General features: G+C 41.7%; 1 protein-coding gene across 5 annotated transcripts in view; it reads right to left on the reverse strand.

Annotated features, from left to right (window-relative positions):
- PDE5A (phosphodiesterase 5A) overlaps positions 1-18,847 on the reverse strand; it is a 146,070-nt gene that overhangs the window by 24,125 nt on the left and 103,098 nt on the right. For all 5 annotated transcript variants that reach the window (XM_059066196.2, XM_067036581.1, XM_067036580.1 and 2 more), the window contains 3 exons: positions 13,477-13,623; positions 8,659-8,784; positions 6,766-6,860 (listed from right to left, as the gene is read on the reverse strand). In XM_059066196.2, the coding sequence (XP_058922179.1) occupies positions 6,766-6,860; positions 8,659-8,784; positions 13,477-13,623 (368 nt within the window). The remainder of the gene's footprint in view (positions 1-6,765; positions 6,861-8,658; positions 8,785-13,476; positions 13,624-18,847) is intronic.

Below are 18,847 nucleotides of genomic sequence, written 5' to 3' on the forward strand. Positions count from 1 at the left end.
AGGAGGGCTCTCTGCACCCACACCTGCTCAGCCTGGAGCGTGAGGAGTTAAGGCCTCTGGAGGTCCCCTGTGACCAGTGGGGTACGCAAGCCCGTGGGGCTGCCCCTCCCCCTACAGTCTCTGTCCTTTTGCGAGCAGTTCTGGGTCTCATGTCCTGAGACTCCTCAAAAGCACCTGGTGGGGCTGAGCACCAGCTGCCTGTATGGGTGGGCAGCTGGACACCTGGTCCTTCTCCTGGCTTCCCCTTCCCTCGCCGTTTCCCACCCCCAGGCCTGCACTCCTGCTCCCGGGATCACACGCACTAATAAGCTATACGCACGCCAGCTTTTGTCTCAGGCTGTGCCTGCTGGGTGACCCAGGCTGAGACCTCTAGAACTGGCATTTTAGATTTGGGATTTTTAAAATTAATTAATTAATTAATCTAGCATCTTTATTGGAGTGTAATTGCTTTACAATGGTGTGTTAGTTTCTGCTTTATAACAAACTCAATCAGTTATACATATACATATGTTCCCATATCTCTTCCCTCTTGCGTCTCCCTCCCTCCCACCCTCCCTATCCCACCCCTCTAGGGGGTCACAGAGCACCGAGTTGATCTCCCTGTGCTATGCGGCTGCTTCCCACTAGCTATCCACCCTACGTTTGGTAGTGTATATATGTCCATGCCACTCTGTCACTTTGTCACAGCTTACCCTTCCCCCTCCCCGTGTCCTCAAGTCCATGCTCTAGTAGGTCTGTGTCTCCATTCCTGTCTTACCCCTAGGTTCTTCATGACCTTTTTTTTTTTCTTAGATTCCATATATATGTGTTAGCATACGGTATTTGTTTTTCTCTTTCTGACTTACTTCACTCTGTATGACAGACTCTAGGTCCATCCACCTCACTACAAATAACTCAGTTTCGTTTCTTTTTATGGCTGAGTAATATTCCATTGTATATATGTGCCACATCTTCTTTATCCATTCATCTGTCGATGGACACTTAGGTTGCTTCCATCTCCTGGCTATCGTAAATAGAGCTGCAATGAACATTGTGGTACATGACTCTTTTTGAATTATGGTTTTCTCAGGGTATATGCCCAGTAGTGGGATTACTGGGTCCTATGGTAGTTCTATTTTTAGTTTTTTAAGGATGACCAAAGGTTCAGAGAGATTATCTAACTTGTTCAAGGTCAACAGAAAAGGCAGAGCCGGGATTCACACACATCTTTTTCACTGCATCACACTGGCTTGTGACCCACAGCACTCTGCACACAGTATCCACTCACCGACCCAGTTAGAAGCTGGACTAGAAATGCGATTAGGTGGATATAACACAAACATGTTTAAAACTTCGAACGCACATTACATTTTTAGACAATGTAGAAAGGACGGTTTCGCATTAGAGAAAATTCTTGCCTTGTGAGATAGATGAATGCAAATTATGTGTTTGCCTCTACTTACATTCTAAAAATATGGATTTATGAATCAATGAAAGGGTGACAAATTCCCAAAATTTCCCATTTACAAAGATATTCATGGAAACCATTGCATTCTATATCCTGCTACTTTTTACTCTTTCAAACACAAGGCTTCGTTGCCCCTTTATTTGAGGGTGTGTCACAAGGACCCATTAAATCACTCCTGCTGCGGGGTTATTCCCACACGTCAGTGAGCAGTCGTGGGCTAGCATGCCCTCCCTGCAACTCCTCTTGTCCTGCAGGTGTTGCTCCATCTCTGAGAGTGGCATAAGGATGCCAATGCAGAAATCAAACCAATGTCTCAGAAGTACAGAGCCTTAGAAATCAATAGAAAATGACAGTTCTGTGAGAAAAACACAGCCACCCCAGCACAGTACTACTTTTCACTGATTCTAACAACTGTCCTTAATCTGGCTTCTCATCCATATATATTGCTCTGGGCTCAAATCTCTTAGCTACTCTTTGTGACCCATGTCAACCCATTTAATTCTTTTTTTTGGGTAATGTATTTATTTTTAAATTTGGCATTGAATTTTTTTTTTAAATTATATTTTTGGCTGCATTGGGTCTTTGTTGCTGCACATGGGCTTTTCTCTAGTTGCAGTGAGCCGGGGGCTACTCTTTGTTGCTTCTCATTGCAGTGGCTTCTCTTGTTGCAGAGCACGGACTCTAGGTGCACAGACTTCAGTAGTTGCAGCATGTGGGCTCAGTAGTTGTGGCTTAGTTGCTCCGCGGCACGTGGGATCTTCCTGGACCAGGGATCGAACCCGTGTCCCCTGCACTGGCAGGCGGATTCCCAACCACTGCGCCACCAGGGAAGTCCCAACCCATTTAATACTTAACTTCACAATTTCCATCCAAATCATCACTGTTGCCTTCTATGAGTCAGGGGTTATTTTATGTTCCTATTCTCTGTGATCACAGATATTCAAGTTGATGATTCATTTGACCTTGTGACCCCAGTTCTTGGACCTCCTTGACGCTGCTGATTGTCTTTTTTTTTTTCCACATCAACAATAGACAATCCCTTCTTTGTCCCACAGCTCCTAGCTGCCACCAGGCATAGTCTCTTTGCTACTCCCTGTCCCTCCCTGGGGGAAAAAAAGCAAGATCTTCAACTCCCATTTGTCCTTAACAGTATCCCCCTGTGAAAATAGCTAAAACGTTGAGCATGTAGTCTGTGCCAGCTACTGTTCCAAGCACTTTACATCTACTTATACTCCTTAATCCTTATAGGAAACCCTGTGAGACAGGCACTGTCATTATTCTACTATACAGAGAAGGAAACATAGGGAGTTTAAATGACTTGCCCAAGGTCACGAGGTGAGAGGAGTCAGGGATTCGAATTTGCACCAGAACCATCGCAGCTCCTGTGCGGTCATCTAAGGACCAAATGAGCTCGTGTATATAAGTGCTGGAAGGAGTTCCAAATGCCATGGGGTAAGAGCTGTATTAAGTGTTAGCTTCTATTATTATTATTACTATTATTATTAGCGACTAACTGAACTTGCACTTTATTCATATTCAGATCTCTAGTCTCTCAAGCTCTCCGACCTTACCAAGGATGCTCTCACTGGCTCAAACAGACTCTCCTCCGTGTGAACGTCACAAATTGTGACCCCGGTGCCGTCTTTAATGCTCTTTTACGTCTCTTGGAGCCTGCTGGCCCCGTTGCCACCGAGCCGGTTCACGGCCTTAGCTCGCTCCTGTTCCTGTGTCCCCGAGCAGAGGGCACTACCGTACAGGGTGGCTAATACATGATCTGATCGTCGCTACCAGCAAGTTGTTTATTGATTTTGCTGAATCTCTAATCTTGAAAAAAACATTCATTTGGTCATCTTACCTCTTCTAACCACTATACTATGTATTACTTGCTCCTCATTGCCAAAACTCCTTTCCCCCCCGTCCTCCCTCCCAAAGGACACACACACGCATACACACTTCTCAGTTCTTCACTGTTATCAGTGGCACCGTCACGGTGAATCTCTTGGACCCGGAGTCATGATTTTCCCCCTTCCTTCCTGCATGTAACTAGCTGTTCAACATTTAAACCATTTTCTCCTTCAGTCTCTTCCTTCCTCTAGCCAGTACGTGATGTTCACACACACCTGGCTTCCCCAACCTAACAGCTTTCTGGCTGAACTCTGTGCTTCTACCTTACTTACAGACTTTTCTTCCGAAACAATGTCTTTCTTCATTAACCGTCGCAGCAATGGCTCCTTGTCTCTTCACTACACCGAACGTAAAATGCACGGCTTGGTTTTCCAGCTCTCCCTTGGAAGGGTCTTCTAACCTCCACTTGTTCCTCCTCTTATTTCCATCCCTAGTCAGTGAGCCTTCTGACCAGTCAGACCAGCCACCGTGCCTGTTCCATGAATATGCCCACTTCATGGTGTTCCTGGAGAACCTTCATGCTCTCCCCTCTCCCGATCCTACACACTCCAAGATCCGGTTGCAGCCTCACTCCCTCCATTAACAATAAGCATGGGCTACGCTAATCGTCATCAGTCTCCTTCTCTACTGATCGCTTACAGCCCACGTTATCAAACAACACAGGACTGGGCTTCCCTGGTGGCACAGTGGTTGAGAGTCCGCCTGCCGATGCAGGAGACACGGGTTCGTGCCCTGGTCCGGGAGGATCCCACATGCCGCAGAGCAACTGAGCCCGTGAGCCATGGCCGCTGGGCCTGCGCGTCCGGAGCCTGTGCTCCGCAGCGGGAGAGGCCACAACAGTGAGAGGCCCGCATACCGCAAAAAAAAACAAAAAACAAAAAACAAAAAACACAGGACTTACTAGATACTTTCTGGCATTAATCACCATCGTTTCATGAAACTATGAAAATTCCTTGATAACAGAAGCCGAATTTTATGCTTTCATAGCTCTCTTTCTGCCTAGCAAAGTACCAGGCCCCAGTAACTGCACATGATCTGTTTGCCTAAAATGTAGGATAATTTCACTATATTTATAAAACACCAATCCTGAATCTAACCAAATAAATGCATCTGCAAGAGTCCTCTTATATTGACTGCAGGCCTAACGTGGGAAAATTCCTCTCCATAAGCAGATGTCTCCAGTTCAGCCATTTTGTTCCTATGACTGCCTATTTTTAAAAGAATAATTAAATAACTATCTGGATTCACTCCTCCCTTCATCCACCCATGTGGGAGAAGAAAGCACAAGCAGCGCCCTCTTCTCCCACACGTTGCACCGGCGTACTTGAAGCACTCTTCATAATGGCAATCTTCCTAAGCCAAGAAGGAATCAAAGAATCAGATAATGAATCAAAACACAGTTTCCTGAACAAGGAATATCTTACTTCAATTTAATTTTCTGAAAAGATGTTCAACAAGAACAAACGACAGAGTTCAGTTTCTAACTTTGCTACCATATGAGGGCTCTTTGTCTTTTTGATGTATTACTTTTATTTTTGTGTCTTATTGTTTTGGTTTTCTTTACAGAGTGTTTGACTATCTGATGAGGTCTGGACACAGTACACCTTTTGAGAAGTTAGTTCTTTATATGGAAATGTTTCTGATACTCTTAGTCTCCAAAGAGTCCCCTGGTTAAGAAAATCCTACTGGAGGTATCACTCGTTTACCACTAAGGAAAGAAAAAAAAAGAAACACCCCTGGGAAATTCTTGGTTTCCTTTACTCAAACCACAAGGATGTAGGAAGAAATAAATGTCTCTGAAACTCCTTTAATTTTTTTAAAAGTTATTATTACTCTAGTGTAAGTCTGCTCTGCGGTGTATGTGAAAGCAAGATTGTGCAGTCTGACTTTTTCCCAGGACTTTTTTTTTTTTTTTCAAAGAGAGGATGACGTTTCTCCAGATGTTTTTCTGGGTAATTATTTTTAAATAAACAAAGGAAAAAATAGCTTAGTGGTTTTTTTCACTCCAAAGCAGGGCAGTATGGCAATCCGTACACTAATAATCCATATCCTAATGATAGGCTGTTCAGTGCTGAGGTAGGAAGAGAAGGCAGCACCGCTGGCTCTTATCCTTAGGCTGTGCTCGACTCTGCGCTGTAAATCTTTCCACGTCGTTGCTTCCTTCCATGATTACCCCTGTGTCGATGTGAGGTTCAGGACCACAATCACAGGACAAAGCACAGGGTACAAAGGACATGTCACCCAGTCAGTTCTCCAAAACATTAGACCTTAAAGAGGAGACAGCAAGCCTCTGATAGTCAGGCAAGAGCTTGCTATCTTGTCCCGTCAAAGCTCAGCAGAGGACACGGTTGCTACATCGCTACAATTCTTTTTACACGAAGTTTTCCGTTTACTGTATTTAGATAAAGGGAATGTGATTAGAGAGCGTTCTGAAATTCCCTCAAGATATCAGACATGTGGAATTTCCTAGAGAGATCTATGCATTAGTTGAATCACTTGCATACCTTAAAAATGCTCTGTAGTAAGAGATTTCACCATTAAAACGTATGCCTTTCAACTAACTTGCTTCAAGAAAATAAAAATGTCACAGTGGCTCAAAAATCTGATGAAAAGTGCTATCACCTTTATTATCTCATTTGTCATTGCAAATGGTACTTAAGCGTGGTCCAGGAGGGAGCCTGAAAAGCTTGTCTGAAGAGTTAGTATCTTACTCGCGAAATCAGCCAAAATGCAGGCTTCTGATGATGACAGGACTATACCACTTAGATATGTACCAGGCATCCTACCTGGCAGCGATGTGTGTTATGTCTTAAATCTTATATGAACCCTATGAGGTAGGAATGCTGTTATCTCGACTTCACAAGCCAGGAAATGGAGGCATAGAGACATGAGTGTCCTGCCCGCGGTCACACAGGAACCCTGTGGCAGAGGTAGGATTGGAATCCAAGTGTGACCCCAGAGCCCAAAGTCTCCAACACTGTGTTCCACTGCCTTCACTAAGACCAAAAGCCTCTTTCTAGGCAGCACTTACTAAGTACTTAGGATAGAGCTAAGCACTTTTCAAATATTATCTTTTATTCCAGGGTGAAATTCTACCTTTTCTGATCTAGTCTTAACAGTTTTCCAATGAAGCTCCTAAGCTGGGTGTATATAAACTAAAGCAAAACGCTTGGTAACTATCTAACGAAATAAGATTCTCGACATAAATAGTTTTTGAACTTCAGGCCAGAGATGTTACCAACACAACGTTGGACTTGCATTATTTTTTTCCATTTCCCTTAAATAAAACCAGAGTATGTTATGGGACCTTGACCAACTGAAATTTTGTACTATCAAATTACGCTGTGGCTTTTACTTTTAAAACTACAATTTAAAAGAAACAATCTCTTCTGTTGCCGGGGTGAATGCCTTACCGCTCTATGTAAGAGTTATTCACACCGCGGTGATCCAAATCGTGGCTTAAGGCAGCAATCAGCAGTGCGAGTATCTCCAGATCAGTCAGCCTGTTCTGCACGACCGAAGAGTAGCGGAAAGAAAGAGAAAGAACAATTTGGTAAAGCGCATTATACCACCTCTTTCCACCAATCACGTGGTTTTCTCCTTAGTGCTTTACATATGTGCTTTCTAGTCACACAGGACTCACGCTAGAATCCCATTCTGCAGGTAATCAGTCGTACTTTGTTTTCAGAATTATCCTTATCACCAGAAAAAGTTCAAATGCCTCAAATAATCACTAACCTGTCCACCCATAGTCAATATTTTTAATTCTTAAAAATCTATATACACATATGTGGAATAATCCAAATAAATTTTTCTTAACATCTTTATTGGAGTATAATTGCTTTACAATGATGTGTTAGTTTCTGCTGTATAACAAAGTGAATCACCTATATGTATACATATATCCCCATATCCCCTCCCTCTTGCATCTCCCTCCCACCCTCCCTCTCCCACCCCTCTAGGTGGTCACAAAGCACCGAGCTGATCTCCCTGTGCTATGCGGCTGCTTCCCACTAGCTATCTATTTTATACCAAATAAACTTTAAATAACTGTTGTCTCTCTGATTTTCAGTTCCCTGCAGATTCTGCTGCCTTCGCTCTCTGTTGTCAGTTGCTATATCCTTCACTCTCTCCTATGAGAAGCATAGACAATGTGAATATTAGCAAACAATAGGAAAAAAAAAAGAGGATTAGGAGTGAAAATTTGGCGTTGAAAAGTTGTGCAATATATTCCAAAGCCAAACAGAGGTTATTTTTTCATACCTGCCATTTGTATTATCTGCATTACTGTTCTCCTTCATTAGAAAGAAAACACAAGGTAAAACTATTTTCAGCTGTATTCTGCTGCAACTCTCAACATTCTATATAGTGTCTACAACATACATAAAAATCACCATTTTGTTATTCTTCATAAAAATCAAGGATAGACTTCAGTGGTGTAGTCCTTATGACCATCCCATACCCCAAAATAAGTTCACTCTATTTCTTATAAATGTTTGCTAGGGCACGAAAGTACTACTATGGTATTTGACAGGCTTCTTGGACAACAATCACTTTTTTTAGCTCTAGCTAAAATGTGCACTGCGTGAAAGTAGAGACAGCAAATAACATTTTTAGAATTTATTAAACAAAAAGAGCATGGAAGCTCTGAATTAAAAACAGTTCTATGATGTATGCCTGGAATCACTGACATAGAATAACTTGTCGATTCCCACTGAAGCTAGAATCTAAGGACAGAGATGTGAAAAATTTGGCCTGGAAAACACTGAGTTACTTGAACGTTTTCTGCATTGATCTTCCTGTAAACAGTCTCTGGTCAATGTATATGAAAACAAAACCCTTTCCATGAAATAGTACTTAATAAGATTAACAGAGTGCTCCAGAGAAAATGTGACAGAGAACCCTGGACTCATCTATGGAGCCAAGTTCAGGACCTGAGTGGTTTTTGAGGAATTCTACTATGGAGCAGGTTGAATGTGAACGTGAGAAATTTGATACTTTTCTTATATTGTAGAGTTTCCCTCTGAAGGAAGCATTTATTTGCCCAAAGGCTATTAAGTTTAACATGAAGCTATTTTAAAGATTTTAAAAAATAGGCCATATATATTATATATGAAAGAAAATTAGAAATTTTTTTGCCATACCAGTCTTCCTTAATTAACAAAATGTAATTTATTTTGTAAGCGGCATTAAATATTATTCTCAATCATCATTAGTGCACATTAAGAAACACTTGAAAGAATATGCTGTATTCTTGCAGCAAAGCAACAAAATGTCTTAAATATATAAAGAGCTCTAAGAAGTACCTGAATTTTGCCTGCTTTTAGTGCGGCAAACATGCACTGAGCTGTATTAAAGGCATGTCTCCAATTATGATAGGCAACATTCTTCCGATAGTTCTTCTTAACACTTAAAATCCACCTGCAAAGAACCTTTAGGAAATAAAGCGTAAGTAGTCAAAATAACTGCTGACGTTTATCACAAATTTATTAATCTTCACGCATGGTACAAAGCATTTACATCTAACTCCCGGGACTCTCAGGGAGGCACTACCATGTTGATTATTGTGCAGATGAGGAAAGTGACATTCAGAGACTTGCCCAAGGTCACAGTGCTTGTAAAGGGTGGGCCCAAAAGTCAAACCTCAGCAGTTTGACTTCAGAGCCTACCATGCAAACCAGCATGCTAACTAAATTAGATGTGAAATGCAAGGCAGCTCAAAGAAAGGTACTTTTGTCAGGGGTAGGGCACAGACTAGCTTTTTAAAAGATATGATGTCCATGTGTCATCAATTGGGAGAGTCCAAGTAGGCAGTCACACGTGCATGGATTCACTCTCAGGGAGCCATGCAAGCAGCCAGTCTCCAGTTCTTCTCACGCTCCATTCTGTATGTCTGCAAAGGTAATTGTGCGAGGCTCTGGGGATGGCTTGGGGGCAAGGCACACAGCACATGTCCAAGGACAAACTGGAGCTCCAAGTCCCAATCTTTGTCCCTTTTAAACTATGCTTAAATATTCAGGCAGAGTTACTGCTTGGTTACCAAGAAGTAATTAACAAAATATAATATATGCAACATAAAGCCCTGGGGGTGTGTGTGTGTGTGTGTGTGTGTGTGTGTGTGTGTGTGTGTGTGTGTGACACATATTTTAAAAGATGGGGAAAAAAAGGATAGACTTCAGAAAAATCTCACAAGCTGGGTTTAATTCAACTCCTAAGTGGTGTATTCAGTAAAATCCCCAGGGACTCATGGGCTGTAAGCTTGATAATTTTGTGTTTGTGTTCGCATCAGAGTCTGCCTCTCTTCAATACTGAATGATTTACTATACTTTTGGGGGTCTCTAAAAATAAATATGTGCTTCTCCCTACGTGTATCACTGGAGATATTTCAAACACAAAGGGCATTGCCCTGGGGAAAAAAAAAGTACCAGGGAAACGAATGTTGCTTTAACAATATTCAACACAGTTTGATTGGCTGCAAAAGTAGGCCAGAAACAAGGTTTCTTCTTTGTTGGTAGAAATTGTTTATAGAGGATTTGGCAGGAAAATCAGTGCTTTCATATCCTCCCTTTTCTTTTCAGGTCTCTTTGTTCCTGTTCTATGACGCAGTTCACAGGGAATTCTGATAAAAAGAACCCAAATGTCCCCTAGCTCTTTCACCCCTGAGTAACCATATTTCCCAGAGGATTTCCGTATGTCTAAGGTTGACGTGCCAACCTGAAGTACATTGCAGCATGACGATTTCTCAACAAAGTCAACCCCGAAGATGATGGATTCATCTTATTAGGAGAATTTTAAGTAAGAACAATTAACTTTCTTTGATATGCTTAGAAAGTGAAGTGTCATAGAAAATTACTGGTGATTAATTAAAGAGTCAAGGAAAATAAGCAGGAAAACCCAGAAATTTAACCTATGGACATATCTCTTTACTAATCGTAAATCTGTAGATATAATTAAATAGGCACTTATGCATCTCATGTGAAATAATGACCAAAATGACTCTATGAAACCTAATTCCGGATGGACTACTCTGTTCTGCTGCTGCTGCTACTGCTGCTGCTGTTTTTTTCTGGCCACGCTGCGTGGCTTGTGGGATCTCAGTTCCCCGAACAGGGATTAAACCCGGGCCATGGCAGTGAAAGTGCTGAGTCCTAACCACTGGACCACCAGGGAACTCCTTATACTGCTTCTATGGAAATGGGCCTATTGAACGAGGTAACCCAATGGATACCCCACTGTATCTAATTAGTAACTAGATTCAAGTACAGTTTTGGACTCTGTTATCAAACGTTCTTAACAGCATTTAGGAAAATTATGGTCAGATCTGCTTAATGCTTGGTGGATATGCCTGGAGCGTTCAAATCTGTAGTACAATCTTCTGTGCAGGACTACTGAATAATTATGTGCGGTTTGGAAGACCCCAGGGAGCATGCTCGACACACTGAGTCAGTCTCCGACATTACAAAGGCTTCCTGAGTCCTGCACGGCACCCTTAAGATGCTACGGGAGAGAGCGAAGAGAGAAAAAACGCAGCTCAGCTCCTGCCTTCAAGAATTTCAATCAGTAGTGAGTGAAAGTAACAAAAGCGCACATATAAAGGAAATAAATTCACAGAAAAATGAGAGCACAAACTTATAAACTGTCAATAGCATTCTAAGCAGCATGAAGTCAATCCTAGGGTTCTCCCAGAAGTCAGGCTCTGAGGAAAAGTATGTTACGGCACAACATACTTGCAAGTGGAGCCATCTTGTCCATTCAGGGGAGGAATGACACGTAACAGACAGAAGGTCAAGGAAAGCAAGTACAGCACATGCAGATTTGTTGGAGTAGAGTTGAAGGATCTGCTTCAGAGATCAGCAAGAATTATAGGAGAGGATCTCAAGATTTGGAAGCCACGCAGAGACAGGAAGACCTGACATAACTTTCAGTAGGAAATATTCTTTGTCGGGGCACTTCATGATGCTTAACATCCTCTCTAGCAGTAACATTTTAATTTTATCATCCTAAAATTATATCTGAAATGTACAGTGACAATCGTATCTGAAATAAAACAGAAGAGTCACTAAGGCAGGAAGGCCAACCAGAATGATAGCAATGTTCATGTTGATGTCGGCCGGGATTCGAATAGTAGTTACTCAAACAGAAAAGGAGAGTAGATGAATGAGACGTTGAGGAGAAATATCTGGAAAGGCAAAAATAAAGACTGTAAAAGAAATTCTCAGTGACTATCTTCATACCCAGCGCTCAAATGCTATCTAAAAGCTTATGTTTTTAAGAAATAAGAAATAAATCGACTTATACAAGAATTTCATAAATAGGCACAAGGATCATATTCCTGTTCTGTCCACGCCCTTTCAACAGAATCAGCACTAGTGTAAAGTATGGGCGATCTCAGGAATGGAAAGGGATTTGAGTCGCTGTCTAGGCTTATAAGTCCCGTGACTAGCAAGAAGCAGAACTGAGATTTGCATTTAGAACTTCTGGCTCTAAATGAGATCTTCATTCCATTAGTAGAAAAGGCTTTTTAAAATGAGCCCTATAACCTACAACAGAGAAATCTGATAGGGAAACATAACCATGGTCAAATTTGGTCTAAGGAAGGGATAACTGTCATGTACTCTACACCTGTGTATTAATCGAAATACACAAGCGTGCACACATACACATGCATGCAAATAGACAATCTCACAGATGCATGTGTAATTCTCACAGACTCCCATAGGGGAGGCCATACCACTATTCCCAATTAACAGATTACAAAACTGAGAATGTGAGAGATTAACTACCCAAAGAAACTAGAGGTAATCACTAGTCGAGCTATGACTCAAAATCCATGAAATTTCTACTCCACCATGCTATGTCAATTTCTTCATTTGTAAAACAGGGACAATAATAACCAAAGAACCTTTCTTGAGAGCTTCTTAAAATAATTAAATGATATGATATCTCTTAATCAACACACTCTTATAGGAGTGAAGTATTACTAGAGAAGAGTCTACAGACAGCTGGTCTTTGTTTTCACCCAAGAGTAATATAAACTTCGGTTAAATTAAAGAAAGAACTAGATTCGGGCCCCCAGTAATACCAGAAATGACACTGTATTAATCTTAGCTATATTAGCCCTCAGTTTTCATGTCTCAGTGAGGCTTTGAGAGCAGGGAATGACTCATCACTGAAGTGTATACCTAGCACAGGACAGGATACACTGTTTATGGTTAATAAATTTTCATTTTATGAGTGAATGGATTGCTGGATAGTGGAGGCCTTCAAGGTATTTACATTTCCAGATAGGAAATCTGTACGAGGAGACTAGACATTCAACTGACTGGAAAAAAGTAGTTTTAAAGGCAAATTACTGAATTTTTTTTCATATCGGCCTTTCTATTCTCCCTTATTCTTTGATGAGATACACGTAGCCATTATGAAACAGAATAGAATTCCCTGATATCTCCCAACTGGTATTAGAAGGTATTGATTTCAGTCTTGCTATTTTCTGAGACGCGAATAAGGTAATCGACAGGGGTGAAAATCAGTTTTCATCTTCACTCCATATGGGTGACCCTGTTTGAACCAAGAGCCTGGCTTCACATCAACCTCTTCACTCCCTCATTTCCAAAGGAGTTCACTCTGTTTTGGTCCTTCTTTCTACTCTGTTATCTGTAACCTCGGCAATCAGATCATGTTACTTCCCTGCTTAAAATTCCTCAGTGACTCACCATTGTTTTCAGGATAAAATCCAAATTCCTCTGAACAGTGTACAAGGTTCTACAGAACCTGCTTCTTGGTTGGTATTCTCACCACTCTCACCCCCTCAACCAGTACTCCATGCCTCCAACGCCCTCTTTCTGTCATCCTGCCTTTGCATATCCTGCTCTCACTGTTGGGAATATTCTCTCCTATTCTTCAACCTGGTGCTTGATACATGTGGGAACCCAATACGTGTCTTTTTAATGGCTGATAACTTTTCTTTAAACACCCTGGGTATGCATTAGGTGACAGTATATGAATCTCTGAAACTTAAAAATCCTTATTCCATACCAGCGTCCAAAACTAATTCTCACACACACACACACACACACACACACACACACACACAGACTTTCCAGAGGACGTCCCTTTATCCCTACCTCATGTTTCATTTGGAAGTTCTGCACAAGGTTGAGGTCAGTGAACATCCGGATTGTGCACAGTGCCGTTTCCAGGTCAGACAGCTCAAAGTCACTGAAGCTGAAGTCGGTGATTTTAAGGGTCTGGGCAGATGGTACCATGGCAGCCTTAGGTAAGGGGAGAAGAAGAAAGTGAAATAAAGCTGTTAAAGCAGCAGTGATTCACAAAGTTTTCTTGCTTTGCTATGGGGAAATAGCACACTGTTTTTTTTTTTTTCCTTTTAATGCCATATACTAGAAATCTTTTAATGTCGAAATTACTTCCTTTTTTTTTTTTTTTAAACTGAGCCACATGTGGGTAACTAATATGGTTCCAGGTAGGCCAGGTGGAGGAGAGAGGGTAACTGTACCTAGAACAGTAGGCAGAACTAAGGACTCCAATGATCCTGTCCCTTTATACCTCCTCAGTGTTATTTGTTCAACAGATACTTATTGAGTAATTACTGGCCCCGTCCCAGAGGATAAGTGGTGAGCAGGATAATGATAATGTTCTAAGCGTTTTACATTTAATTCTCAAGACAACGTTATGAAATCGATACTCTAGCTCAATTTTTCAAGTACAGAAACGTGAGCATGGATGAACACTTCCCTGCCCATGGTAGCACAGCCAGGTAAGGACTGGAGCCTGGCTTCCAATGCAGACAGACTATGATGCTCTCAGATTTGACACAATCTCTAATCTAGAGGCCAACAGAACCTGCCTTACCCAAGCCTGACCACAAGGATCACCTAGGGTGCCTATCAAAAATAGAATGAGTGATTCTGATTCAGTAGGTCTGGGATGGGTTAAGAAACTGGTTTTTTGGAGAGGGGATCTGTTTTTTAATTAACATCCTCAGTTTTGATTTGTTAGTCATTTAATTGTAGTAAAACACTTGCAATTTCTTCAAATACACCTCGCTCTTTTTTTTTTTTTTTTTTTAATCAACGTTCCTTTTACCTCCTGCTTCTCCTACTTTCTTTAACTAAAGGACTTCTTTAAGACACAGTTCCCATCCAAAGAAGAGTTAAATGCCCTTCAGAGCTAAGCCCACCTTGGGAATACCTGTTTAATTACACAAAGTTCACTATAATGTAATTTCTTGTTTATCTGTCTCCTAAGTACACTGCGACTGACAGGTGGGGCTGTACCTTACACATCTTTGTATCCATTGTGTCTACTGATAGATACAGTTTTGATATTTGTTAATATGAATATTTATTAAGTGAATGGAGGGGGAAAAAATCTTATTCCCTTCACTTAATTTGAGTTGTAAGTTCTGGCTTTAAGCTTCCAAAACTTCTTAGGAGGGTAGAGCCCATCGACTTGAGTTAGAAAACTAGCAGACCTGGCAAATGCATTCCCATTTGTTTGGTTTGGTAATGAGTATTTTTTTAAAAACCACCGAATTTGTTATACTATTTAAAAATTGGGAGAGTTTCAACAGTAAAACAGGATTTCTGGCGTCTCCTGGAAAATCCGGCCACGTTGAGCCCCAATTCCCATGAAGCAATGCTGGCCACAGCCGAGGCCCCCAGGCTCCCTCATACTGAGCAAAGCTGTCAGGCTTCTCTCCTGGATTTCCTGCCGCGCCCCTGCCGGCAAGAGAACTTACAAGAACCTCACTCCTCCATCCCCTTGACTATTCAGTCAGCCAGCACTTTAACTGCTGGAGCCAGATGTGGCTGAGATTTACGTGATGAAAAGAGGCTTTAACTTGGTGTGGAGCGGAGGGAAGAAAACCAGGTTCTTTCCCATGTTTTTTCCTTGATTCCCTCCAAACCCCTTAAGTTGCTTCTGAGAATCCGGTATATCACTTCTCTGCCTTCCCTCCATCTTTTGTGAAGTAAAAAGGTCAATACTACTAAAACCTTAAGGAGCGATCTAGAACTTTCCCCTACCAGCCTGAGGGCGCGCGCACATTCTCTGTTCATCGGGACCGTCGTGTTTTACTTACATATACCAGACCTGATTAAACTTTGAAAGAATGTCACCCTCTTCATACTCCAAACCAAGGCTCTGCCCAAGCCCAAAGTTCACGAGAAAATACGCCTCTGTTCAGTCAATTCGACAGGCTAATGCGTGGGCTGAACTAGGGGGAAGAAAGGAGGGCTGAACATGCTCCAAGAAAGGGTGGCGCCGTTTACACCGGCCTCCAACATGGAGACGGAGCAGACAGCTTCGGGGGGACGCGGAAGTGTGGAGGTGGGAGTAGGGCCCACCTTTTAACTCAGAGCAGATGACAGCTGCTTCCCTTCAACATTGCACAAGAGAACAGATGTTTGTTCCTGAGGGCATCGTTATGCTTAGAGCAGGAAGTTTTCTCTCTCTCCTTCCACGAAGGATATTCTAAACACTACAGCATGAAGACGGCCAGCATGGCTTGTGCCTCGCTCCATTTTAGACTCTTAACTCCCAACCGCTCTCTCCTGAGAGCAGAGACGCTGTTCTTCTGCTTGTTCAGCCACGCCACACCACGACTCAACCTTTCTACGCTGACCTAGGGGGGATGTACAGACATTTTCCTTCAGAACCTTGTGCTCAGTGATACAGAGGTTCGCAATTCTTGGGATCGATTGCTAATAAGCCATGAGAAGGTCACACGTCATTTAAAGCTCTCGTAAACTGCTTCTCTGACCATCACAAGAGAATTCAACTTTCTGTCTGCCCTGAAAGGGCTTGGGATAAAGGGGATTTTAAGTAGAACATACTGCCTGTCATTCTAACTTACCATTTTATAAAACAAAAGAGTCTACATCTTACTAATAGCAGGGAAAAAAATATGTGGTATTTCTGGGAGAGGTTATGTACATACAATTCTGGATTTTTATAGCTTCTTTCACTGACCATTTGATTTGTTAGAATTTGCAAAGTGAGACTTCTGACTTTGTTTTTCTTTGGGGGATAATATAACTTATTGCATCATGATGTTGAAGACAAACAAATAACATATTTTATAGATTCTGTAAAGCTATAAATGTGTATATGTATTATGGTTGACTAATCCAATTCGAACTTCTGGAACTATGACACCACCTAATACTGCACAATACTGCTTATTTCCCCACATGAAAACACAGTGCCTGTGAATTATCGGGCAATAGCAATTAGATATTTTAGTGCTTCATCTGAATATAGTTAAGCCTTTCTAGGGTTGGGAGTTCTAATTTGTGTCAAAGTAACCGAATATGGAATATAAAGAATATACAAAGCTCCCTGGGTTAAAGATTCAACCTGGTAAACAGTTTGGTAGAATAAAATCATTTTTCTTCTGAGTTCTTTAATTATATCTGCCACTCAAACTAATAAAGAAACTAGTTACCTCTCGTGACTCTTTAGAGGAAATTCTTCATTTAAGTCCCTTTTTTTTTTTTTTTTTTTTTTTTGCGGTATGCGGGCCTCTCACTGTTGTGGCCTCTCCCGTTGCGGAGCACAGGCTCCGGACGCACAGGCTCAGCGGCCATGGCTCACGGGCTTAGTTGCTCCGCGGCATGTGGGATCTTCCCGGACCAGGGCACGAACCCGTGTCTCCTGCATCGGCAGGCGGATTCTCAACCACTGCGCCACCAGGGAAGCCCAAGTCCCTTTTTTATAACTCTTTTTTTCTAATGTCTTGATCCCTTTTCACCATTCTTGCAAAAATTAAAAAAAAAAAAAAAAAAAAACTCTGGAAGTGAAATTCACTAAGGGTGGAACTGGACATATCCTTGGGAATAGGACTGGATTGGGTTAAAGGAAGCAGTATTCGGAGATATAAAAATACTTTAACTGCTCAGTGATCTTTAATTAAAACCATCTGACTGATGAGGAGCTATATAATAAACTGATCACCAGCCGGCATTACCCTAGATCAACTACCACATTTGCATTTGGCATTAGATAACGATCATAAAACGAGAAACCTGAAAGCAAGGTGAAGCACATGGTAAAGGAATGTTTGCTATTAGGGGCTCTAGTCCCGATGCCCCACTGACTTTGTCACCCTGAACAAGACGTTTAAGCTCTGCCCATTTTCTCACCTGTAAAATGAGGGGGTTGTCTCTAAGGTTTAATTTATCTCTGTGTCCACAGGACTCCAGGATCTATAACTGCCTTCTCACTTTGGAATCCAAGGCCCCCTGTGAGTGGCATCTAAATCTTGCCAGTGACCTTCCTGTAGAGGCCCAAGCTCTGTCTCTGACTCTCTCACCATTTAAAGTAAATGGATGGCGCTCCTTAGCTGTTATGGTTATACTATGCTTTTCATGTTTGATTCCTCACACGTGAGAGAAGGGATATTCCACTCCTCCTGGCTTGAACAGAGGACCCTAGCCTCTCGTGAGTGCAGAGGAGTGTTAGACTGGGTACGTGGTAGCCTCTATACTTACTGCAATGATGCTCTAAATGAAAAAATTGAGTTTTTGGAAATGGCCATCATTTGATTTTTTTGTGCAAGGTAGGCAGAGGTGTCTTATGTTTTTGCCATTTGTTTTCAAGGTTAATTAATGCTCTCTCTTTCACTTCTGGGCCTCTTTAACTATTTCTCCTCCTCTGACTAGAATACCACCCCCCGCAAGTTTTCATATAGCTAGTTCTTTCCCATTTTTTCATGTCTCAGCTGCACCAGAGAAACATTCACTGGTCTCTGTGGTATATACTGTAGCAAGACTCCATTAACATAACATCTATTTCAACCTTTTCCTAGTGAGCTTTCATTTTCTGAAGAGTCAAGAAAGCTCAAAAATATATTTCCCTGACTCTCTTTCAGCTAGGGTTCCAGATGAAATTTGGTTTCTTCAATGAGGTATACTTGAGTGAGACCTGAATTTCAAACTAACACAGTGCCTACACCACATGAGGAACCCGTTTTTCTAAAATGTGGTTCCAGTGGGTGTGATGCAGCTGTGGAGACTTCAGTTCTGGCAGCACCTTTCTCACTCCCAAACTATGCTGCGATGGTTGATTCTGGAAGGAGGTGGCCTAGTGGCTTTCTGACTCTGGCTTACATGAAAGTTTCCAAAGTGGGTCAGATCTCGAAACCCACACACGATCTTATCCTGCAGGCTGCTCAGTGACGGTGCAGGATGAAATCACAGACTTGCCATATCTCTTATGTGAACATTAGAGCATTGATCAGGAGCAAGTGGGGCACCAAGAATGGAACCGAGACATTTAAGAAGACGTGGATAACTACACATGTCCCAAACCGTTCTCTCTAGAATACGTCTCTATAGTATGTAATTTCATGATGCCTATACTTTACAGTCATAGCTCTTTTTCTGATTATAATTATATAATATTAAAGTTATACACATAGTCCTTCACTATTCTTTAAGTTCCAAGAGGACAGAGACTGATTATTTATTGTTATAT

The sequence above is a fragment of the Kogia breviceps genome, chromosome 6, assembly GCF_026419965.1.
Source record: "Kogia breviceps isolate mKogBre1 chromosome 6, mKogBre1 haplotype 1, whole genome shotgun sequence".
Classification (NCBI taxonomy): Eukaryota; Metazoa; Chordata; class Mammalia; order Artiodactyla; family Physeteridae; genus Kogia; species Kogia breviceps.